General features: G+C 54.8%; 4 protein-coding genes across 58 annotated transcripts in view; 2 read left to right on the top strand and 2 right to left on the bottom strand.

The window, feature by feature from the left end:
* The first annotated feature begins 1,269 nt into the window (after window positions 1–1,269).
* Window positions 1,270–3,324, top strand: LOC105694369 (mitochondrial enolase superfamily member 1). Its single transcript, XM_012414976.2, has 6 exons — window positions 1,270–1,460; window positions 1,521–1,623; window positions 1,702–1,817; window positions 1,898–2,052; window positions 2,121–2,704; window positions 2,780–3,324. Exons 1-6 carry the CDS (start codon window positions 1,377–1,379, stop codon window positions 3,109–3,111), a joined length of 1,374 nt encoding a protein of 457 aa, XP_012270399.1. The 5' UTR covers window positions 1,270–1,376; the 3' UTR covers window positions 3,112–3,324.
* On the bottom strand, window positions 3,086–4,404 carry LOC105694360 (histidine triad nucleotide-binding protein 3-like). Of its 2 annotated transcripts, XM_012414913.2 has the most exons (4): window positions 4,136–4,404; window positions 3,630–3,747; window positions 3,367–3,560; window positions 3,086–3,289 (listed from the first exon to the last, which is right to left on the bottom strand). In XM_012414913.2, exons 1-4 carry the CDS (start codon window positions 4,325–4,327, stop codon window positions 3,251–3,253), a joined length of 543 nt encoding a protein of 180 aa, XP_012270336.2. In that variant the 5' UTR covers window positions 4,328–4,404; the 3' UTR covers window positions 3,086–3,250. The 2 variants fall into 2 exon arrangements, with proteins under 2 accessions (XP_012270336.2, XP_023287685.1); XM_023431917.1 differs by having other exon boundaries at window positions 3,086–3,560.
* Window positions 4,405–5,558: 1,154 nt separating this feature from the next.
* Window positions 5,559–22,858, bottom strand: LOC105694365 (protein bric-a-brac 2). Of its 5 annotated transcripts, none has more exons than XM_023431911.1 (9): window positions 22,175–22,858; window positions 12,990–13,134; window positions 12,669–12,833; window positions 7,546–7,812; window positions 7,379–7,487; window positions 7,042–7,197; window positions 6,407–6,742; window positions 5,884–6,334; window positions 5,559–5,792 (listed from the first exon to the last, which is right to left on the bottom strand). In XM_023431911.1, exons 2-9 carry the CDS (start codon window positions 13,125–13,127, stop codon window positions 5,588–5,590), a joined length of 1,827 nt encoding a protein of 608 aa, XP_023287679.1. In that variant the 5' UTR covers window positions 13,128–13,134; window positions 22,175–22,858; the 3' UTR covers window positions 5,559–5,587. The 5 variants fall into 5 exon arrangements, with proteins under 5 accessions (XP_023287679.1, XP_023287678.1, XP_023287680.1 ...); XM_023431910.1 differs by lacking the exon at window positions 22,175–22,858 and adding an exon at window positions 21,951–22,166; XM_023431912.1 differs by lacking the exon at window positions 22,175–22,858 and adding an exon at window positions 21,956–21,977.
* Window positions 22,859–22,999: 141 nt separating this feature from the next.
* The window catches only part of LOC105694366 (longitudinals lacking protein), a 130,289-nt gene continuing 129,518 nt past the window's right edge, over window positions 23,000–23,770 (top strand). For 37 of the 50 annotated variants that reach the window (XM_012414964.2, XM_012414962.2, XM_012414961.2 and 34 more), the window contains exon 1: window positions 23,001–23,148. The gene's annotated coding sequence lies outside the window, so the exon portion shown is untranslated. Of the gene's footprint in view, window positions 23,149–23,770 lie in introns of all 50 variants that reach the window. The other 13 variants (XM_012414930.2, XM_012414924.2, XM_012414928.2 and 10 more) reach the window with 2 other exon arrangements.

Below are 23,770 nucleotides of genomic sequence, written 5' to 3' on the forward strand. Positions count from 1 at the left end.
CTTATACAGAATACGTTTATACAAAGTTTCGTCGAAATCCCTCCACTGCTTCTACGAAAAATATTTTAAAAACCGATTTTTCCCTAAACTTTGGGGGGTTGTTTCACCCCTTAAATGTGGACCATTGCAGATAAAAAAAAACACGTGTCTCTTAGATTTTTGTGTTCTTCAACATATATGAAACTCAATAAGATCGGAGGCGGACACTTGGGAATGTTTCCTTGTAAGTCATATATTTTTTGTTTCGAAATTACATTGAATTAATTTCGTTTGAAATAATATGGCGTGAAATAACTGATAAACTCATTTTTTTTTTTTAATTTTGACTTAGACCACTTTCATAATTATGGGCACAACTAACAAATAATTTCTACAGCGCTAACGGTGCGAGCGTACCTGCGCTCGAACCGCGCGACTCTTCGCGCCGTCATACCTTCTCCGCCGAAGGTAGAGGACCGCCATAGAACCCCATGGTCAAGGCGCTCGTCTCCCTTTTTTCGATGTTTTAGAGGTCTCCTCTTTAAGGGCGTCCATCTGTCACTCTCGACTCATACGGAAGCAGTCAAGTCGCAGACTTTTCCAAATTTTTCGAGAAGGATAATTTATTTCTTTAGCGCTTAAGCCTAGCTTTCTTAATTTCGGCATGTATCAATGAGTGGCAATTTGTCACCATATTTCTTAAGTCCTTTCCAAGTTCCTTCTCGGAAGTACTTCTCTAGGAGTCCATCTTGCAGTCCCCACCTACACCTCCTTGACTGCAATGACTTCCCTTCCTACGCTTCTTTGCAACCAATCGACTGCATTGCAAAATGCAGCCCATTTTTTTCTCTCGACCTATCCTCGGAGATCCTCACAAAACTCCACCCTTTCAAAACTTTCTCCGAGGTCTCGATACTCCGAGATCTTCATCGGAAAGACAGAATCTGTTCATCCTCCGAAAAAGGCATTTTCTCCGGCACCGACGCGACTAAGCATCAGTTCAAACGTGAACACTTTCGCTCGGGTCGTAAAACAATTACATTCTCACACGGTTCGCTGCTCCGCAAACGCAAATCAACGCTACTTTATCACATCAAAAATACTCGCGTGAGTTACCGTTTAAGTTAGCGCGAGATCCGTCGCACTGTAGTGCACGGTACAGGTTAGATAAGTCATCGCTTATTTCCTTTCCCAAGGTTTTACGTTTTCTTATCTAATCGCGCGTAACATGCAACTGGAGTTCGGTGGATTCACGATCCGGGTATTTTCCCAAGTTTCGATGAGCTTGGATACTCGTCACTTGCGATAAGGAATGCAAAGCATGCGTGTATATTTTCAGTTAATCAGCGTCGAGCTTCTCGGGACGTTCTTCTTGATTTTCTCTCAAAAGTGCGAGAATGATCGAAATTAATATAGTGGATGCTACCGTGGAAGATGTTAGGTTTCCAACGTCCCTGCATGCAGACGGTAGCGATGCTATGGTACGTGCTTAGATTTAATTAAAATCTTGCTTATGCATTGAAATCGGTTTTTGGATTCAGCATACGGATCCCGATTACTCGTGTGCCTATGTCACGTTGAAAACGGACAAAGGGTTAGAAGGGTACGGGTTGACGTTTACCTTGGGCAGAGGTACCGAGATCGGTAAGTACACCATGGCGGAATGAAAAATAACTTCACGGTGCATGAAGTTTCGTTAATGACTCGTAATGCAATTTTTAGTGGTGCAAGCATGCGAATCGATGCTCCGACTCGTGAAGGGTTGCAACGCCGGGTGGATTTTTAAGAATTTCGCGACTTTCTGGAGAAATTTAACCAGCGAGTCGCAGTTAAGGTGGGTAAGTAAACGCTGTAAACTGTACAGGTAATGTTATCGAGTGGAATACTTCATATCACCTTGTTACAATATGTATTTTAGCTCGGACCGGAGAAAGGGGTGATGCACCTCGCTACTGCAGCCATTGTTAACGCTTTATGGGATCTCTGGGCTCGCATTGAAAATAAACCCGTTTGGAAGCTGTTGACCGATCTTACTCCAGAAGAGCTAGTTTCGACCATAGACTTCCGATACATGTAGGACCATTACTTCGTACATCTACGTTCTCTAAATACCGAATTAATTTCCAATCGTTTCCATACAGCACCGATGTCCTGACGAAAGAAGAGGCTATTTCTCTCTTGAAGGAAAAAGCCAATGGCAAGGCTTTGCGAGAGGAGGTTCTGCGAAAAAGCGGATATCCCGCTTATACCACCCAAGTGGGATGGTTGGGCTACAGCGACGAAAGAGTTAAAGAACTTTGCAAGAAATTCTTGAATCTCGGCTTCACCTCGTTCAAGGCAAAAGTTGGCCAAAATTTGGAAGACGACACGAGGAGGTGCCGACTGATCCGAGAATGCATCGGCTATGAGTGTAAGCTTATGTTGGATGCGAATCAAGTATGGGACGTTCCCGAGGCGGTCACTTGGGTGAAAAAGCTGGCGAAATTCAAGCCCACTTGGATCGAAGAGCCAACATCACCGGATGACATCTTAGGGCATGCCGAAATAGCCCGAGAACTTCGTCCTTTTGGAATTGGAGTAGCTACCGGCGAGATGTGCGCCAATCGAGTCATGTTTAAACAATTACTTCAGTCCAGGGCGATTGACTACTGTCAAATCGATTCTGCCCGGATAGGAGGCGTGAACGAGATACTTTCCGTGTACCTCATGGCTGAAAAGTTTAAAGGTAAGTTCTCGGTCGCCAACAGATGACGTTGATGTTCCTTTGGATTTCTTTACAGCTTGTTCTGTTATATTTCAGTTCCTGTCTGTCCTCATGCCGGAGGTGTAGGACTATGCGAGATGGTGCAGCATCTTCAGATGTGGGATTTCGTGTCCTTAAGCGGCACAATGGACGCACGGGTGATAGAATTCGTGGACCAGCAGCACGAGCATTTCGAAAGCCCAGTTGAGATCCAAACTGCTTCTTACATGCCACCAACTGTGCCTGGATATTCCACTAAAATCAAACAGAGCGCGCTGCAAGACTTTAAGTATCCTCACGGGAAAGAATGGCAGCGTATGTTCAAAGAGGGCATAGTAGAAAATTCAATGAACAAAACGCAAAGAATTCAAGACGCTTCTTCATTTTAAGAAAGTCATTCTAGATTAATACGAGTCTTATTAATACAGTGTATGCTTAAACATCATTTAAAACATATTGCTATGAGTACTATACAAATTGAACTACCGTGATATGGGGATTGAACCTGACAATAAGCGTAAAACTTCCTTAAAGACTCGACTGGATGTGCGACTTCACATAGTCCGTCTGAAATAAAATAAAGGATTAAAGTCTGAAACCGATGTTGTCGTTCGACAACTCCTTTTTAAAACAAAACTACGTACACCGACGAACCACCAAGAATTGGGCTTGAACATTATCCTCCTTAGGAAGTCCATATTTTCCAGTGGCGCGATTACGTGGAGATGCAAATGATTTATGGTATTAAATGGCGGCCAATGAAACCCCGTCCTTACGGACGATAAGTCGAACCCTTGGAGCTCTGCCACCACGTCCACAGTCGCAACAAGCTTGTCAACTACAATAAAATATTCAAACGTGCCCATCACTGCCTCTGCCGATAATAAATATCATATTTTCCACGTACATATTTCTTCATCCTTCTGCGTCAACACCTTCGCGTTGGGAATGTGCGTTTTGGGTATTATCAAGTAATGATGAGTGGACGCTGGATGGATATCCTTAATACACGCCACATGGTCATCCTGGAAGAAAATAAAATCAGTGATTCCATACGTAAAGAACCTTTAAAACGTGTGGAAAAATATTTTTTTAAGGGCCAACTGCGCCCGCGCTTCGCTCGTCCCTGAGCTCGAGCAAAGATGGCCGCCGAAGCGTGCAAAGGTCGATAGCTCTCGAATCTTTTTTATTTCACAATTAACTACACTTTTCAAACCACTTGTATTCTGATAATTTCCGGAAAGACTGATTACAGACATCTGAGAAATGAGCATTTTCAAAAAATGCTTTTTTACCTGCCTGACAGGTCTGCGATATCAGCTGTCACTGTGCGCGGATTGATATGCAGTTCTCATATAGAAGGCAACGAATTAATAGGATGTGCAAGGTTAAATTAAGAAAGAAATGTTTTACCTCGTAAACTTTCTCACCAGGTTCCTGTCCACTTAGTATTTTGCAGAAAATACAGTTTTGATCGAGCTGAGCCATCCTGTGTATCGAGGACCGACGTCGAGCCTCGTCTGATAAGTCTGATACGGTTCGAGTCCGAGAACCGCAGGAACCGACAGCGGTTCTCAATATTGCCTTTACGGACCTTGCGTACATGAAGTTCAACGTCTGCGCTCGCTTAAATCGTCAAGCACAGCCTTTTATACCGTTGATAAGGCAAGGGAGGTCGAACAAGATGGCGCTCCTACGATTGCATTAATTTTTAATTTAAAATATATAAACTGTACATGTATTTATAAGTAGTATGTATATAATATATAGATTTTATTTATAATAATATAATAGCTGTGAAGGTGATAAATTAATCGTACGTATTTATACGCGCGGCAGTTGAGCCATGGGGAAGTTTGTAATTCCCTTTGAGAAAACGGAAGAGAAACAAAAAAAATATATAGAAAAGCGTCTCCCGACGCGCCGAGGCGTTCGATGGCCACGTTTTTTATCTACACCGTGAAATCAATTGTTTTACATTATCGTACCCTATTCAGTCCATTCTACAAAATATAACGATGCAGACTGTGCGTCGTTTACCTGGGACTCTGTTCACAATAGTTTACTCCTCGTCTTGGAAAGGATACTCCTCGTGCGAGAACGAACTGGATGCACGTGTCGCTTATTTGTTCGAGATTGGTTGAAATTAAAAATGAAAAAAAAAAAAAACAGAATAGCCTTTGATCCAGATTCGCGATTTACATATTCCGCGTCGAATTGATCTACCCCGTTTACGCTCTCGACACGTGGTCCATTCTCGGCACTCGTAAATTCGATCTTACGTATTCATTGAATTCCGTGATGAAAATAAAAATCGCTCGAGTTTATTCGTTAGTCTGTTATTGTACACTCAAGAATCGTTAGAATTACTTGTTCGGCAATCCCACCCAGAGTATCGCCATTTCCGAATGAAAGGAAACTCGATTAAAAGCGTAACGTCCCTGGTCTCCCGTAATATCAGCCAAGGCATACAAAATTCTGACGTCTCCTGAGTGTCCCCGTATCGGCTATAAAAATTTGTTGGGCGGTTTTCCGTCTGCACAGCGTTCTCCATAAATTACTCTTATAAATAGAATTATCCTAGCCCCCCCCGTCCCTGACGTTCGACGTGAAAATTGCAGAATGTACATGATATTCGTCGACGGCTATTTATTCTTAATACTGCAGGCAGGATCGTCATTTCTCCAGCTACGAGTTGTACCTTCGAGTCGTCCCCGGTCCCGCCATTCAATCCGTCACCCTCAACCACCCTCGCTCCCGTTTCTCTCGCGTCCCCTTCGTCGTCTCCTTCGGCATGGATTTTTGCGCTCCGCGACGAAACCGGAGTCAGTAAGTTAAACTACTGGCCTAATAAAGGGGTAAGTTTCAGCTGCCCTGGTAAGGCATTTGGTCGGGGAGGGAGGACGAGTGGTTTTGATTAGGACTCTGATGGAAGTGAGGATTGGTTCCGTCCTGGGACATCTCGCTGACGACGGGCTCCTCGTACTTCCCTCTCTTGAATCTCCCATAGAGCGAGGAATATGGTAGGTTGTAGTGAATGGCGGCCTGATTGATGCTCATATGGCCCAGCCTGGAACGGAACGACGCAAAGGCACGTGAGTCGAGGCAGAAAATCAAGGTTTCGGTGGTGCATCAAGGTCGGAGCAAAGAAAGGAGCCTACCTGACGGCCTCGAGGGCCTCCGTCATGGCGTCCTCGCTCCAGGGCGTCGGATTGCTTCTACTGAGCTCGATGCCTTCCCTCTTGCACCTGCCGTAGAGGGTGCCGGTGGGGATGCCGAATTCGGTGGACGCCCTCTGGACCGAGGTCTGGCCCGAACGGATGGCCTCCAAGGCCCTGTCGAGGTCGGCCGGAGACCAGGTCGTGGGACTCGCGTTGAAGGGGGCGGCTAACCTGATCCCTTCCCTCCTCGCGATTTTGTACAACGTGCTGGAGGGGATCCCGAACGCCTTGGACGCCTTGTTCGCGGATATCGTGCCCGTCCGTAGGGCCTCCAGGGCGTTATTCAGGCTCTCGTCGCTCCAGGACTTGGTCGGGCCGTCCTTCTTCGGGGTGTCGATGCCCAATCTATGCGCCCTCTGCCACAGGGTGGTGGAAGGGATGCCGAAGGTCGCTGCAAAGGGAATCACCGGTGTCATTCGAGATTTCCTAGAGTTGCCGGGGGAAAAAGTCAACGACCACCTACCCGACGCCTTGGTCAGACTCATGTCGTGGTTCCTGAGGGCTTCCAGGGCGGCGTCCATGTCCTCCTGGGTCCAGGACTTGGAGCCGTGGTGGTGCGACCCGGACTGGCCCGAGTGGCTCCTGAGGTTGTCCCCCGAGTCGGAGTGCACGGAGCTTCCGGACGGCATCAGGCCGAGGAGCTCGGGGGTGATCATCATCATGTTGTCGTTGTCCGCGGCGTTCTTCGAGCTGACGCTCGCCCGATCCGACATGTGGCTGTCGATGTCGATCGTGTCGGAGGAGTCCATCGTGTGCAGCGTCTCGAACTTGATCTTCACGCTGTCGCAAGTCTGGATGTCTGAAATGCGACGAGGAGGCGTCAGCCGACTTCGGAGGGGTGCACACTCGCGCCGCGAACGAGGACGAGTTCGCGATCCGCGATTCCCCGGTGCGGTGGCGACGAAATCCCCGTTAAACGACGAGGCCTCCTACCACCACCCGGGCGAACGAGGCTGCGTGGGCCGGTAGTGCGGAGCAAATCTAATCACGACCGGTTAAGCGCGATTAGTCCAATTAGTTTGATTCTCTCCCCGAGTAACGAGCGGCCGGCCGCTGTTCTCTTCCCGTCCGACTTTCTTCCCGAGGACCGGGTCGTACCGGCGGAGTGGTGGTCGGAGTCCCTCAGGTGGGTGACGGTGGTGCCGACGAGGGTGGCGCTGGGCGGAGTGGGCTGGGTCTCGGGCGGCAGGTCGACCTCCGCCGGGTCCGGGTGATGACCGTAGTGCCCCAGTCCTGTGTGACAGAACATTTCGCCTTTACTACGAGTGAAAACGATCTGTCCTATTCCTCCCGGGACGGTAAGACGCCCCACACCTGGGCTGACCACGTGCTCGGCCCGGCGGCGCCTCCACGTGGCGGCGTCTCGAGACGACGCCGGGCGTCTCGGGGCGACGACCCGATCAGGTGTGGGGCGTAGTCGCGCGCGACAGCTTACCGTTGTCGTCGTTCGCTCCGGTGCCGTTGTCACCGTCTCGCTGGCAGGACTCCAGGACTACTGCGGTCTCCGGGCAGTCCTCATCTTCCGTCTGCCAGTCCCGGATGTTCTGGAAAAGCGACCCGTTAGGACCTTCCACCCTATCCAGGCTCGAGGAGTCGACTCACCTCCTTGTCGTCGCGCGAGTACCGCTCCTCGAGGGGGTCCCCGTCTTCCTCCTTGTACCTCCTACCCTCCGGGCCGGGGTCCGGTCTCGCCTCGAAGCGGGCCCTCTTCGACCTGGAGTGGTGCCTCTTCAGCTTGGTGTAGTTGAGCCGGGGCGTGCCGGGATCCCTGGAGGGCGAGCCGAGGCTGACCGAGGGCGGGCCCTCCTTGCTCTCGGGCACCTCGCAGAGGCCCTTGATCTTGAGCTGGTCGGCCGTCTTCAGGAGGGACTGAAACCAACCGCCGGCGAGTTGAGGGCGAGCCGAGCGCCGACGTTCCTCGGCGCATTTGCATCCGTGCCGGCGAGGCGAGCGGTCGCGAATCGATTATCCGCGGCGGCTCCCTCTCCTCCCGCGGAGAGACCGCCGGCGACCCGCGGATTTTTCCGGCCCCGCGGCCGGCTCTTCCGCTTCCGTCCCCGCGGCCGGACCGGCGACGGTGGGGGAGGCGGCGACCGGCGCTCCGTTCTTTAATCAACCCGGGGGTGGCGCGATTAGGCGGGGTCGGAGCGCCGCCAGGGGGGAGGGAGGCAAAAACGCCCGCGGGAAGAACGGCGGAGGCCTCCGGCCCCAGGGCCGTATCGACCACCCCCAACCCCGACGCCGAGCCGGCCGCGCCGGCCGCGCCGCGACGCCGAGCGGCCTACGCTCGGCTGCGCCTCCCCGCTCTCCCTCCCACCCCCCCCCCCCCGAGCTGCCCACTCTCACCCGGACGCCGACCCCGCCGAATCTCCTCCCGACGCTCGCTTTTTTCGGACGCGAGTCGGCCGACCGACCGAGCGAGGCGGCAGGCGCGAAACCGCCCCGGGTACTCTCCGCGTCTCGCGGTCCGCGCGAAGGCGCGGGGCGGCGGAGGGGGGAGGAGGGGGGAGGAGGTGCACGAGGGTGCCCACGGTGGAATCCGAACCTCGCCAATCGATACTCAGGGTTCAAGGGCATCGTCCGACCGATTGACGGGAGACCGAGGGTCGAACCTCGACCTAGGCTTCCCCCGAGAGGGCCATATCTCGATGCCAGGAGCACCCCCTCTCCCGCTCCCGACGACTCCGGAAGGCTCGGGGAAAAGTTCGACGGAACGCGGAACGGCGCCGGGAAGGGGAGCCGGCGGATCGAAGAAATCCAACAGGTGTAAACCAGGGAAGAGAGATCGGACGAGGAGAAACGTTAGACGCCGAGAGGGTCGCACGGTCGGGGGGAGGGCGGGCAATGGTCCGCGGGGGGGAGCGTCGCGAAGCGCGACGAGGAGAGCCGGCGCGGCGGGCGCGAGTCAGAGAGAGAGGGAGGGAGAGGGGATCCCCGAAGACGGCGAGCTCGACGGCGCCGTAGGGTCGCGTCTACTATTACGAATAGAGCGCCATAACGGAATTGATAATGTAACGGGCGTCGCGAGCATAACCTCTCCTCTCCGCTGCACAACCTCCTTTCTGAATGGGAGCGCGCGACCACGTGCTCGCTCGCGTACGCGGCCGGATAAGGAGAGTCCCGGGGCCGGGAAGGAGGCGACCGGCGCGTGACCGTTGTCGAGAGCCCCCACGGGGGCGGGAAGGAGGCCCGCGACCGTTGTCGAGGGCCTCCACCGGGGCGGGAAAGAGGCGCGCGGGCGAGGTCCGGGGTCGGCGATCGGCGAGAGACGGCGGCGCCGGGGAGGTCGAGGACGCGAGAGGGTAACGATTCCCTCCGCTCCTCGGGAGCGTGCGCGAGGTCAGGGACGACGCCTCGTGGCGGATTCCGCGGCGCTTCGGAGGACGGCTTTTCCACTCACCTGGCAGGGCGGGCGCGAGGCGAAGCAGAGGAGGTCGGCCGAGACGCGCCGAGAGCGGCCCGGAGAACGGGGGACACGGCGAACGGGAGGATAATTCCCGTGGCAAGGGCCCGCTCTCCTCCGCGGCGAAGCCCAACGAAAGTGAAATGGCATTCGGCGTTCGCGGAGGGCGCGCATCGGAGGACGTCGAGCGGCGGCGGCGGCGGCGGCGGCGGCGGCGGCGGCGAAGCGCGCGGGCGGGGGAGGCCGGAGGAGGTGGAGAGACCGCGGCGGCGGCGGCGGCGGCGGCGGCGGCGGCGGCGCGGCAGAGGAGGAGGAGGAAGAGCGGGAGGAAGAGGAGAGCGAGAGGAGGACGCGGCGAAATTCGCCGACGCGACGGACAAGGATGGGCTCCGGGAGAGACTCGCGGGGGATGCGCGCTCGCCGACCGACAGAGACGGAGTGCGCCGGCAAGCTGGCCGCGGCGCGGAGAGGAGAGGAGAGGGCGCGGTGGCGGCGGCGACGGCGACGCGCCGCGACGCCGGCCCGAGCGAGAGCCTCGAGAGCCTCGAGGAGGCCGGGCCGCGACTCCGTCGACGCGTCGCCGGCGTCGCCGATGACGAGGAGGACGGGCGCGACGTGGGAGAGGGAGGAGGAGGGGGAGGGCCGCGTGCGTGCGTCGACTGCCGAGAGGGAGAGGGACGCCGAGTCGAGGCACGCGGCCGACGGAGAGGCATCGATCTCCCGGCGGCGGGGCCGGGGCGGGATAATCTCCGAAAAGGACGCCGAGGCTAAGGTCGAAGTCCTCTCCCTCGCTCCGACGTCCCCTCCCTCCTCCCGTCCGTGATTCGCCGCGAGAATGGCCGGATGCACGATCGCTCGGAGGCCGATCGAGGTCTCGAGACGTTTCCTCGCCAGACCTCGTTGGACCTCGCCGGATCTTGCTGCATCTCAACGGACCTCGGAGAGGGTACCCACGACTCGTGGGACCCTCCGGCTCGTCGCTCGGTCCCGGGAGCTCGCGGAAACGGGAGGAACCGGCCCCTCGCCGGTCGGCGGTCCGGCCGGGCGCGCTTCGAGAGCGAGAGAGAGAGAGAGAGAGAGCACGCGTGGACCCGCCGGCGGCGGCGGCGGCGGCGGCGGCGCGCGGGAGGGACGCGAGACGCCGCGCCGTAACGGGAACGGGTGGCCGAGCAACCGAGAGGAAGCGAGCCGACCGCGAGTGGCGAGAGCGAGAGGTTCGAATTTCGCGCCGGCCGACGGACAAAGGGAACCCGCGACTCCGGGTTGGCCGCCGCGCGGCCCTCCCCCTCTCCCGCCCGCGGGCGCGCGCACACCGCGCGCACACCTCGCGCACACGAAAGCGCGTACAGTCGCTCGGGAAACTTCGGCCGTCCTCGGCGGACGCGCGCCCTCCGATCGATCGGCGCCCCGCCGGTACGGCAGACCGGCCGCGATCCCGACCTTCGGGACGCTCCCTTGCGGGTTTCCCTCGCTTCGGGCGTTTTCGGAAAACTGGGTCAGAGGCCCGAGACCGCCCGAGCGCCGCGGCCCTTCCGAGGCAGGGCTCTCCGGAGAGGATTTGGCCTTCCTCGGGGAACCGGGTCACCGGTGAGGTCCGCTCTCCTTGCTTCCTTCCTGTCCCGGGATCCCGGACTCGAGGCTCTTCCCGACCTTATTTCGCTTGGCGGCAAAAAGAGGAGGCGCCGTTGGAAACGGGTCCCTTTCTCTCTCCCTCCAATTCCCTCTCGGTCCCTCTCGGTCTCTCTCGGCCGGACGTCGCGAGGCAAAGCGTAAAGCAAAACTCCCGGCTCGCTGGCCGAGAGAGCGAGCGCGGGCGTTGCCGCGCGCGGCTCGGCTCTCGGCGTGCGTGCACGCGGGCATCCGTGCATTCGTGCACGCGCGTCGAGGTGGTCGTTGCTCGGAGCCGTGTCAAGGACACCGAGGGACGACCGCTCGGACCGTGTCACCCTGGTGGTGCCATTTTTTCCGGAAACCGCGCCGTACCGTGTAGTCGGGATTCCGCGAAACTCTGCGCCGCGAAAATCTCGACGCCGCCGCGCGTCGGGACGCGCGTCCGCCGCTCCGGGTTCAAGGCCGAGAGGCTGCGTCGACTCTCACCGTCCGTTAAGAACGGCCGAGGAAACCCGAGGGATACGACTCGGCGAATGATTCTAGGAAAGCGCGCGAGAGTTAGCGCGAAAAGCTCTCTCTCCGTCGAGCGGTCGGTCGGCGTCGAGGAATCGAGAGCTCAGAAATTCGGCTCCTAAAAAACGACGTCCCATCGGTGGGCGGGCTGGAAGGGCGCGAGTGTCTTCGATTGCCGCTCCAAAATCGAAGGACACCGAGAACGGGTTCTCAACGAGAGTCCTCCGACCCTCTAAAGCTCGCCATGGCGGACGCTCGTTAGCGAAATCGTCGTAAATCCATTTTTAAAGCCGAACCGACTCTGGGCTTCATTTTCTTCCGGGAGATGAGATCTCCACGAGGCAAAAAAGAACACTTTCGATCAGGATAGAACGCTTTTCGGAAACGTTTCGCGGCCGGTCGGTCCAGAGGTAGGATGAGAACCGCTCGGCGAGTACGGCAAGTAGCCTGATTGCCGAACAATACGCTCTAACGAGAGAGGGGTCGAAGACTGCTCCTATTGATTTTACGATGGCAAAGAGGGCGGACGAGGAGTGGATGTCACGGTGACAGCAATTTTTCCTTCCTCTTCAAAAAGCTCGCCCGAGTTTGCAATCGCGCGGCCGGAAATGAGAAGTGGCGTACAAAGAAATCGACTTCCGAGGGTATCTCGATAATGGAACCGCTTTACGGCGACCGACAAAGAACGCTCGAATTTCTCGTCCTTGCGGCGAGAGTGGAGGAAAATGCTTTTTATGACCGATATCGGGTACGCGTCCACTGCACTCGGTGCATCGATTCGAGGGCTCCTCGAATGGTACACTCCGTGCACTTTGCCGACGTTCGAAAGCTCTCCCTGTTTTACCGACGCCCTCCGCTCGGTAAAGCAGTTCAGGAATACCCGCTCCGTCGATAATCCCACGTATGTCCGACGGATGGTTCTCGAAATCGAAGTAAGCGAGGAAAATCCTCGATGAAACGAGAGATTCGCCGATGAAGAGGTGCTCGGTCGTCCCGATTTCAAGTTGAGAAGGTTACGGGCGTTTCAATTTCTCCGACTCGCGCACGGAGATGCGTTTGTTCCATTTGTAGGTAAAGAAGCTCGCTCGCGCGGTCGGTAAACGCCGAAAGAGCTGCCTTAGGTCCCCGGGTCGACGGATACGACGCAGGATACGGTGCCAGGGGGAAATCGGACATTTCGGGGGAGTCCTTTGATTACCTGCAGCTCCGCCTGGGAGACGTCGATTTCACCTCGGTAGACGAACTCGATGATGAACTTCAGATCGTTGAAGCACACGTCTTGAGGCATTATGATGGTCGGGTGCTTGCAGGGGTTCGAGAGCAGAAGCTTCTGGAAGTAGGAACTGCACGCCGACAACACCACCTGGAAGAGCAAAGATTCGTCAATGTTCGACCTGACTTCTCAGAGGAAAGGACGGGAAACCTCCGGGAAACGGGTGCAACAACGGTACGAATCGATTCCGCTTTCTCTCTTTCTCTTTCTCCTCCCGTTCTAGAGGTTCACCGTTAAGCGGCCTACCTTGTGCGCCTTGAGAGAGGCCTCGTTGCAGGCGAGGGTGACGTCCACGAAGGCCTCCGTCTGCAGGAGCTGATGGAACACGGACGTCATGTTCGACTGGTAGTTGTTCCATCGCAGGCAGTAATGCTGCCCGGCCATGCCTCCGCTGGAAAATAAATAAGAATTACTCAATCGCTCCAATTACTTTCCACAAATCAACGCATCAGGGATCCTACTTTCAAGTTCACGCGGATTTTTGCGCATACGAATACATTCGCATAAAAACATGTCGCATTGTTGCGAAGTCGCGTCATTGGTTAACGTTTGAAAATCGTCTACTAAATTGCCAATTTCGCCTGCGAAAGTTCATACGGATTTTTTTCCAATACGAATAGATTCGCATTAAAAATATCGATTTTTGCGCATACGAATACATTCGCATAAAAACATGTCGCATTGTTGCGAAGTCGCGTCATTGGTTAACGTTTGAAAATCGTCTACTAAATTGTCAATTTCGCCTGCGAAAGTTCATATGAATTTTTTTTTTTCGGATACGAATAGATTCACATTAAAAATGTCGTATTGTTGCGAAGTCGCGTCATTGGTTAACGTTTGCAAATCGACTACTAAATTGTCAATTTCGTCTGCGAAAGATCATATGAATTTTTTTTTTCGGATACGAATAGATTCACATTCAAAATGTCGCATTGTTGCGAAGTCGCGTCATTGGTCAACGTTTGAAAATCGTCTACTAAATTGTCCATTTCACCTGCGAAAGTTCATATGATTTTTTTTTTTCGGATACGAATAGATTCACATTAAAAATGTCGTATTGTTGCGAAGTCGCGTCATTGGTTAACGTTTGCAAATCGTCTACTAAATTGTCAATTTCGCCTGCGAAAGTTGATGGGCCGAACTCGAGAATCGGGTCCCAGGGATCCGGAATCGCCATCGAGTCCAATATTCGACTCGCGTCGATTCGGTTCGATACTCGACGTCGAAGATAGGAGCAAAATCGCGGCCTCTCCTCGCCGAGGTGCCGTTCGCGATCGTACCTGTAATGGACACCCCAGTAACGGTTCGACTCCATGCACTGTTTTGCAGAGGTAGGAGGAGAAGGAGAGGACTCGACCAGGGATCCAGGAAAGAACGGGATAAGAGAAATGGCCGACAAACCACGAGGAACGGCGAGGTGAAATCGTCGAAGGGAGCACTTATCGCGTCCTGGATGCGTCCCGACTTCCTTGGAAGGACCGGAGACCCCGAAGAGACCCTTCCTCGACCCGGAAGACGTCGCGGATTCTGCCGCGCAACACCTTCGGCCGCGAGTTCGGGCGTTGGTCCGCTCGAGATTCGCCCGTTCCGTGAACCGTGCTTTATCAGTCTATCTATGTGACTCTTTATACCAGCGGTTCGCGTTATCTGTCCCGTAGGCACACGGACTTTTATCAGCTGCTTAGACGCGCGCCGATAACGAGAACTCTAGGCCGGCTCTTTCTCTCTCTCCGAGTCTCTCCTCTTCGCGGCGTTGAAGGATCGATCCGTGGTTCGATTAAATCGATGAATCGAAGCCATCTCTCCCTTTTTCCGCGCGTTTCCCTCGAGCCTCTCTCTCTCTCTCTCTCTGTCTCCTATGTCGAGATCTCTCCTCTGCCGACGAGAACGCGGGACCGTCTCTCCCGTCCACGCTTTCTTGACTCTCGATTCGTCGCGCGCTATCTCGAAATTGGGTCGTTCGCTCGAGGTCCGAATCGCCGATAGCGCACGTGATAACGCGCCAGGTCGAGCTTCTCCTGGCGTTCCGCTTCCTGCGCTCCCGTTTCCACGCTTCGTCGAGTCCTGTCCATCCGCACGAGTCGCGGAAAAAGGGAAAAAAGAGTATAGGAAAAAAAAAAAGGACGCCGCGATTAGATTACGTCCGCCACCTTCGACGCCGCGTCGAGGTCGAGGTACAGGGACGAGCACGAATGGCTTCCCTGTGGTCCTGCTGCCGCAGCGGGTCCGCAGGGAAGCCATTCGTGCTCGCCAAGGTACAGCTGCCGTCCCGTATCTCTACGCGTTTCTTTCGAGTCCTTGAATTTTTCGATAAAATCGTCCGCAGCGAAAGCGAGCTCGAGGAAGCGTTCTCCCTCGTCTTGCGCGGGGCGATCGATCGCCGAGGAGCGGAAACGACCAAGGGGGACGACCCTTTTCCGTGCCGAGCCCGCCCTAAACGCAAATCGATCCTTCGGCTCGAGCGTTGCGAGGATCGTCCCACGCGTACGCAATTCCGTCGCGATTTTTCCACCGTCGTCCTTGGAATCGCAGAAACCCCCGGATGAGGCGTGCCCGGACTCGGGGGAATTTATCCCCAGGAAATCGAATATTCGGGCCCTCCCCTTGTCGCGGGGGAGAGGAAACCCGTCGACGAGGAGGAAACCACTCCCAGGAACGGAGCTCGAGGAGATGGCTCGAGAGGTGCCGATCCATTTCCGAAGGGACGGCGACTTCCTCTCGTCTTTTTGCACCTGGAAAGAGGGCGGGCAAAAATGCTCCGATTTCATTTCAGGGTCAACCTATGGTATCGTCCAAAAGCCTTTTCTCGTGGTCGTCGAGAAGAAGGGAGCCGAGTTTTTCGGATTTTTCGAGATTTTTTTTCGACAAGGACTTCATCTCGAGGCGCATCTTCGGAGGGAAAGAGAGAAAGGGTGCGACGTTACCGCGTTTCCTTCGCGCACCCCTGCTGATTTCCACCCTAGAGTAGTTTCGGCCTCGATTATCTCCGTCCTCGTGATTCGTCTCAATTTTCCTTCGACTCTTTGACGCGATCCCCGCGCCCCTCTGGACCGTGCTCGCAGCATCCGAGTTCGGCACCCCCGAGCGTTCCACCATTGCGCTTTTCCACTCGGCGGTCGGTCGTTTCTCTCGCGCTCGATCTCCTCTCTCGCTTCCTTACCTCCACTTGCCCCCCGTCCCGCTCCCGGCGTCGACATTATTTTCTCCCGGGTCCCGTTCGCTCTTCCCTCCCTCGTCGTCCCGCTTTATCTCCGGCGCCCCCTCGTCCTTCCTCCCTCCCTCGCTTCTTTCCCCCGAGCTTTTTACGTTTCGAGGCGCTATCGACGTCCCTCGCTTCTTGGGCTCCCTTTCGCCTTTTCCGCGGAGATCGACGAGGGGAAATCGCTTCCTATCCCTCGGCCGATGGATCGATCTCCGATGAATCGATCCTCGGTCCAAAGGAAACGCGAATATCTGAGCCATGGGTCGGAGGGACGAGTCCTCGTCCTCTTCATCCGAGGATTTAAATCTCAAGTCCTGCCACCGGAGGTAGTTTTTTCCCTATTTTGTCTCCCTTCCGTCGTTTTTTCCTTCCTCTCTCCGTTCGGGGAATACCCGAGTCCGGTCCCTTCGAGGGCTTCCCTCTCCCTCTTCCGGCTCCCTCTCGGTGCCTTCCTCCCTCGCTTTCTTGGCTCCATCTATTTCTTCTCCGCCTCTCCCCGGGCGCGAGCATTATTTTCTCCCGGGTTCCGTTCCCTCTCGCTCCCTGAGAGCCTCTCCCTCGCCTCGCCCTCTCTCCCTCGCCCCGTCCCTCGTCTTCGTCCCGGCAGACTCGCTCCCTCGTTTCTTTCCCCCGCACCTTTTACGTTTTTCCGTCGCTATTGACGTTCCTCGCTCCTTGGGCTCCCTTCGCCTCGGCTCCTTCGATCCTCCCTGGGAGATCGTCGCCGAAGGTACCCTTGATAACCCTCGAAAACCCTCGAAAATCGAATTTCTCGACTCGCGCTTCCCCTACGCCGATCGGTCATCAAAGATGTCGAAACAACCTCGATATACCTTCTCCTCGAATTCTTCACACGCTGGACTCCAAAGTGCCACCTTCGACTCTCGCATTCCTCTTCCCTAAGTCCTGCTTAGAGGTATAGATCTCGCTCCCTCTCCGCGAAAGGTTGCCCCGTCTATTCCGAACACCTCCATAATGGCGGCCGCGAAGACGCGCCTTTCTCTCGGGACCTCGTGGACCGAAATCGGGGAAGACGGAGAGAAAAGACACCTCGCCGAGAGCAAAGTCCCGAAGTTTCCATCCAACGTCATAATGCCATTCACTCGGAAATCAGTGACAACGATTTCCTACTTTGAGGACCGATTGCCTTTCATTTCACCCGAAAAAAAACAACAATGTGATTCGGTAACAAGGGAGAGGCCCTAAAATTGTGGCATAGTTTTGGGCAATTCCAACAGTTTCCAGCTGATTTCCTCGTAATTTCGAGCATCACGGGGATATAAAAGTGAGGCATCCGAAAGTTCAATCGTTCATGAAACTTTTCTCCGAACTGAGTGTACCGAATCGTTTAAGGCTTTACATCGTGGATATGGAGGCTATGAAGAAAGTCCTGACATCTATGAAATTTGATTTTTAATACAAACATTTTTTAAATACCTATAAACAAATTTTCTGAACAATTCAAATTCCATGGGTGTCGGGACCTGTCTTGTAGCTTCCATATTCGTTGTAAACTTCGAAATGATTCGATACACCCAGTTCAGAGAAAAGTTTCATGAATGGGATCTCTTTGACGCCACCTTCAAATCACCTTAAGGTGAAGTGAAACACGTCGAGGAACTTGGTCGACGTCGATAAAGAAGATTTTTCTAAATGCCTACGCTGCCGACGTTCGTTTTTATATTGACAGCTGGGTCGAATTATATTGGGTATTGTACCAAATGGCATACTCCACCTGTCGTTTTCGTACAATATATATCAAGAAATCGAAGTAAAACTCCAGAAATCCTCTGGATTCGTGCTTTCTGGGGCCCTAATTGACCTGCAGAGCAACCCTGCGCCATCTGTGATTTCCAGGTCAATTAAATTTTCACTTCGAGACCTCGTATTACCATCGTTTTGGCAAAGAAGCGCATACAACACTTTTTTTGCCTTTATCCCGTTCAAATGCGAGTTTATCGATTACCAGAGTGTTCTAAATTCTCGTAAAATTGTCCTGACCCTTTAGTTTCTCATATTAGAGCCTTCGATAATTGTATATTGATCGAAATATGAGAGCTCGACGCCATTTTGGTTCTTGTCTGGGCTGAGTTAACAAATTTTTTTGAAAAATCCAAATTTTCAATGTGTCAGGACAATTCTTAGATGATCAGGAGTGATGTGTCAAAGTTTCGGACAGTTTGGTCTTTTACCCTTAAAAAAAAGGATTTGTATTCGAATCGACTGATTTGAAGGGGGTTTCACTTCACCTTACAATCAAGGATTTCTCGAGCGAATTCCTAGGTCGTAATATCGTTACCGCGCTCCGAATACCCCTTCCCATTTTCCCCTAGAAATGAAAACAAACGCGAAATACCTCCTTCCGGGTCGTCCGTGGAGTTCGGTGGAGTTCGAGGTTAGGAAACCCGGAGAATTCCAATTCGGGCGAAACGCGTCCGCCGAGGGCGCGCCGCCCTCCCTTCGCTGAAGGGAGCGAGGAAAGGACGAAGGGTGAAGAAACACGAGGACGTCTTTGTGCCGCGGAGCGAAGGGGTGAAAGAGCGGGGACAGATGGCCGTTTCGGACAATGAGAAACTCCGGAGATAAAGGGAACGCCGGAACGGGGTTGCGAAGGAGAGGGGCGGCGGAGGAGGCAGGAGGGGGCGAGCGAGAGGAAGGATGCCGAGGGAAAAGGAAACGGCGAAGCGGTGGACGGCCGACGAGTCTCGGCTCGATTAACGGGGGCCGTGTCCTCCTTGCGAACGCCGAGTCGCACTTTTTCACGGGCCGAAACTTCGCGTTTCTCGGTTCCCTCTTTCCTAACCTCAACGTCGACCCCTCCGACGGCGCGCCGCCCGTGATGGATGGAAAACTGCGAGCGACAATTTCAACCGTTCCGATGAATTTTAAGATGAAGCGAAACCTTCATATCCATCGATTCGAATACAACACTTTTTTTTAAATGGTATTGGACCAAACTGTCCGAAGCTTTGACACATGACTCGTGATCATCTAAGAATTGTCCCGACACATTCAAAATTTGGATTTTTGGAAAAAATTCCTTAACAGCCCAGACCAGAACCAAAATGGCATCGAGCTCTCATATTTCGATCAATATACAATTATCGAAGGCTCTAATATAGGAAACGAAAGGGTCAGGATAATTTTATGACAATTTAGAACACTCTGGTAATCGTTAAACTCGCATTTTGACGGGACAAAGGCAAAAAAAGTGTTTTATGCGCTTCTATGCCAAAACGATGGAAATACGAGGTCTAGGAGTGAAAATTTAATTGACCTGGAAATCACAGATGACGCAGGGGGTCCCTCCGCAGCCAATTAGGGCCTCAGAAATAATGAATCCAGAGGGTTTTGTGGAGTTTTAGTTCGATTTCTTTATAATTATTGTACGAAAATGCCAAGTGGAGTATGCCATTTAGTTCAGTACCCAATATAATTCGACCCAGCCGCCAATATAAAAACAAATGTTGGCAATGTAGGTAATTAGAAAAATCTTTATCGACGTCGATCAAGTTCCTCGACGTGTTTCACTTCACCTTAACACCGACTACTCGTGGATCTTTTTTTTTTGCAGGATGGGTCATTTTGATCGATCTTGGTAGTTCTAGTGTTATAGGAAAGAAGGAAATCATGGAATTTGATGCTCGAGATCGCAAGCAGAAAAATCATCGAGACAGAATCAGCGTTTCGTGCCTCTTATAGATGTTTTTGGAAACTCTACCGAGTTGTTTAATTACAGGATCGACCATCACTTGATATCGAATCGCATTGCCTGCACAAAAAAAAAAAAATGCCGTTGAACCGAAGAAATATTTCATTAAATCAAAAAATAATAATTTTCCTCAAATAAATTGTTATAATTCCGTATAAACGTTGCGTCCAATTTATTCCAGTTTATTCGAGTGAAATAATTATTTCTCGGAATTATCAAGATATCTCTTTGATTCAATGGCACTATTTTGTTTTGTTTTCATCATGAAATCGAAGGCAATCGATTCTCACAGAAGGGAATCGAGTTCCCTGATTTCCGAGGGAACACCTCCTCGGTTCCGCGTCCAAGATTTTTATCGGAGAAGGGGTTACGCGTGTTTACGAATTGGACGGACGACGAGTCGCGAATCGACACGGTCGCGTTTACGCCGCGTCGAGGACGGCGCAAGAAGGAATGGATAAAGTTCCGAAAAGCGCATACCTCCGATTAATTTGAATCTTCGTACACCGATGTACTTTGATGCGTTGATTACGAATAAGATAATAAACATTGGCGCAAATGTTATCTTCAAGGCGAAGATCTGACAAGATCTGGAAGGACCCCGAGAGAAAGACTCTCGGGAGGGAAACGGAGAAAGGCCGGCCCGTTTCCGGCGTCCGACATCCGGCGTGGCCGGAGAAGAAAAAAAAAATAAAGCTCGTTCACGCATTTTGCGTCCGCTTAAGAGAGAAGCCGAAATATTTGGGGCGATTTACTCGAGATTTTTTGTGAAAGTCTACGAGAGATTTTTCGAAAGTGGTTTTCCGGTGTTCGCACGTCCGGAAATACGAACGGGAGGGTTCCTCGATGAGTTTTTCGCGGTACCGCGGGTTGACGCGTTTCCAGAGAGCAGAGGAGGGAAGAGAGGAGGGAAGAGAGGAGGGAAGAGAGGAGACGAGAGAGGAGGCAGAGACCCGGCGAGGCCGCGCGCACGAAAAAACGGGACGGAGGGAACGGGAAAAGGAGAGATACGCGGAGAAAGGCGAGAGGGCGGTCGAGGAGAGGCAGGGAGGACGGGGGAAGAGCGGATCGAAACGGGCCGAGAAGAGGGGAGAGGGAGAGCGGAGCGAAAGGGACGGACGGACGGACGGAAACCATAGAGAGGAATAACGAGGCGCAAGGGGCGCCGAGGGGCAGCCGGGGGGCCGGAGGGGCTGGGGGACGGCAGGACGCTAGGGGAAGAAAGAGGGCGAGAGAGAGGAGATGGGGAGAAGACGGAGAGAGAGAGGAAAAGACGAGGAGCGACGGAGAACGGCGAAGTCGAGTTCACGGTGAGTCAGACGAGCGGAGGGGAGGGGAGCGAGAGGGAGAGAGAAAGAGAGAGAGAGAGAAGGGGAGGCGGGGAAGGGAGAAGAGCTCCGAGGGAACGAAGACCCAAAATGGGGACAAAGAGAAAATGACAAAGGCGAGAGGGGCATCCGATTCGATTGGAAAGGCAGGCGCGGAAGCCTCTTTCCTTTTACCAACGTTTTCTCCGCATTACGCTCCGCGCTTCCCAGCGCCGCTCTCTCCGTCTCTCTCTCTCTTCCTCCCTCGCCTTTCCCCTCGACCCGGCCGTCTTCCGTCTTCCTCCCGCGATCGTGCCTCGCGAGGCAGGAGCCATCCACTTTTCGGAGCCTCGTTCGACGTCGATTCGCTCCCGGCGGAAACCGCGGAGAAATCGCATAGAAATCGCTCGGAGGAGCCGGACGGGGGGAGAAAGAGCGGAGGAAAGCGGCTCGCCGGGAGAACGGACGCAACAAGGTCGGGCAGAAGGAACAGTAAAATCGCGGAGAAGGCGGACGAGCGGCACCGCGGTGGCCTAGATTCGGGCGAGACCTGCTTTCTAGGCAGCATTTCTCTTTATCGCCGCGTGCGCAGGGCGCGTAGGCAGACCGTTGGAACGAGATCGTAGAAAACGATCGCGACGGACTCTGGACGGTGTCCCGGAATCCCGGGATTCGTCTCGCGATCGCGTGGACCGAAAGTTCAGGGTCGTGGCCCGGTTCCGCGGGGCACAGGTGCCGTTAGCGCGGGCTTTACGACGGCTCGAGTCCGACTCGGGTCCGGCTCGGGTCCGGCTCGGGTCCGGCTCGGGTCCGGCTCGGGTCCGACTCGGGTCCGACTCGGGTCCGGCTCGGGTCCGGCTCGGGTGCACCACGTGATCGCCCGGGATATTCGGCTCGGCTCGCCTACGCGCCGCGAGTCAAAACAAACGCGTCGCGTGCCGGCCGCCCTCCTTCGGTTGACGTCTCGCCGCACCGGTTTCTCGTACCTTACCATGACCTGACCCAGAAATCGTGCCACCAGGCGGGAAGACCGGCGGTGCCGAGCTCGCCGCGCGACGTGGGGCTCCCTCGCTGTCGCGTCGTCGCGCTCCGGTCGCGCACCGGTCGCGCTCTGGTCGCGCGCGCGCGCGCGCGCTGGTCTGACGCACTGTCAACTGCCAGTCGTTACATAAATCGCGCGTACCGCGGCCGCTTGGCAGCTGTCACTCACCCGTTCGGTCGTCAAAACGTCCCGCGGCACCGAGGGCTTTCCGACGAGACACGAGGGCGACCGTGGCGTGGCCCGCTGTGGCGCGTCCCTGCGTTACGTCGCGTTGCGGACGGTGGCGCAAAGCGATTAAGCGATTTTGTTGTGGACCCCGATTCTTCGCTCTCGGCTCTCTCTTCCCGGTTTTCCACTTCTCCCGCGCGCCTTTCGCCTCTCCCGCCGGCTGCGCTACGCGGTGAACGGCGCCCTGCACGGAATCCTGGGGTTAGCCCCACCACCGCCGCCGCCGCCGCCGCCGCCGCAACGCCATCGCCACCGACGCGCCCTCGCGCGAGATTCTCCGGAGAGTCGGCGACGCCAGGGCCGGCCGCGATCCAAAAGAACCCGGCCTTCCCCCGAATTCCGCGTCCGTTCGCACCAAGAGCCCTCCCGAAAACGAAGGACAGCGGCTGAGAATTTAGGGAGTCGGTATTTTCGGGAAATCCTAAGATTTTTACGGGGAATAAATTCCCAGTCGTGGCTCGCTTTTTTCCCGGTTTTTCCAGTTTCGAAAAAGGGGAGAAACGGGGGCACTCGCGAGGAGGAATCTCGGGGAATGAAGTTCCAGAGGGGTGAGACGTTTCAGGGAGAACATCTTTACGCGGGGTAGGAAAGAAAGGGAAAAGCCGGAGCGGTCCGGAGGCCCCCGTGATTCGAAGTATCCAGTGCCGCCCCTGCCGCTCTCGTCCTCTCGGCCTCCCCACCAATGGGAGCCAGCTGCGCGCGGGACGCGTTCTCGTCCTCTGCGCCGCGTCGGCCCAGGAGTGGGGAGGCGTTCCGTGCGTCCCGGTTGACTGCTCGCAGAGCTCGACCGATCGTTAACGCGTAGCAGAACGGCCATTGTGTAAAAAGAGCCCGGATAGTGCACGCTGAGGACCGTCCAGCCGGACGCGTAGTTCTTCTTTTAAGACTTACTTGTGATATTAGACTGTGCCAAGGTACGTAGATCACCGTTCCGTTGCGAGTAGAGAAGCGCGGACCGGCGGGCGGAGGTCTGGCGCGAAGAACTTTCCGGAAAACCGCGACTCGCCACGCCGCGCCGCGACGTATGATGGCGGCGCTCGTAAGCGTCTCCCCCGATTAGCGGGGTCCCTCGGCCGAGATCGATATAAAAACTCGAGGTTCGTTCGCGCCCAATCACGGAAATCGCCACGATGGGTGGCGGCCCGCGGACCGCGCGCGTCATTTTCCCCCCGACTTGGGGGAGATTTTCGCCATTTTGTCTCGCCGAGTCTCCGCGAGGTCGGCCATTACGCGCCGACCGACCGAAGGCCGCGAGACCGGCCGATCGCGATTCGCGACTCGACGTTCGATTTTCGACCGCCTACGACTTATCCTCGGGCACGCCTAGAGACGAGAAAAGGTGGCCGGGTCCGCGGCGTCCGGTTTTCCCGGCGTTCCTATCGCGGATATTAATTCCGGCATCCCGAGATATAACGCCTCGTATTACCGGGACGCCGGATTCGGGCGAGCATGTGCGACAGCGGCCGCGACTGGGCGCGGAGGCAGAGTCGATCGATCTGGGCTGGCGAGATGCGTGCGCGTACCACGAAATACCGT

This window comes from Orussus abietinus, unplaced genomic scaffold (assembly GCF_000612105.2).
Source record: "Orussus abietinus isolate OABI.00-Male unplaced genomic scaffold, Oabi_2.0 scaffold203, whole genome shotgun sequence".
Taxonomy (NCBI): domain Eukaryota; kingdom Metazoa; phylum Arthropoda; class Insecta; order Hymenoptera; family Orussidae; genus Orussus; species Orussus abietinus.

Excerpts from the sequence above, each read along its gene's own strand:
- LOC105694369 (XM_012414976.2), top strand. The coding sequence starts at position 1,377 with ATGATCGAAATTAATATAGTGGATGCTACCGTGGAAGATGTTAGGTTT. Across the intron at positions 2,053-2,120 it reads ACCATAGACTTCCGATACAT|CACCGATGTCCTGACGAAAG; the intron begins GTAGGACCATTA and ends GTTTCCATACAG. Across the intron at positions 2,705-2,779 it reads CATGGCTGAAAAGTTTAAAG|TTCCTGTCTGTCCTCATGCC; the intron begins GTAAGTTCTCGG and ends GTTATATTTCAG.
- LOC105694360 (XM_023431917.1), bottom strand. The coding sequence starts at position 4,327 with ATGTACGCAAGGTCCGTAAAGGCAATATTGAGAACCGCTGTCGGTTCC. Across the intron at positions 3,748-4,135 it reads CTGGTGAGAAAGTTTACGAG|GATGACCATGTGGCGTGTAT; the intron begins GTAAAACATTTC and ends ATTTTCTTCCAG. Across the intron at positions 3,561-3,629 it reads GCAGAAGGATGAAGAAATAT|TTGACAAGCTTGTTGCGACT; the intron begins GTACGTGGAAAA and ends ATTTTATTGTAG.
- LOC105694365 (XM_023431908.1), bottom strand. The coding sequence starts at position 14,058 with ATGGAGTCGAACCGTTACTGGGGTGTCCATTACAG. Across the intron at positions 7,488-7,545 it reads ACTCGCGCGACGACAAGGAG|AACATCCGGGACTGGCAGAC; the intron begins GTGAGTCGACTC and ends TCGCTTTTCCAG. Across the intron at positions 6,743-7,041 it reads CTCCGACCACCACTCCGCCG|ACATCCAGACTTGCGACAGC; the intron begins GTACGACCCGGT and ends GTCGCATTTCAG.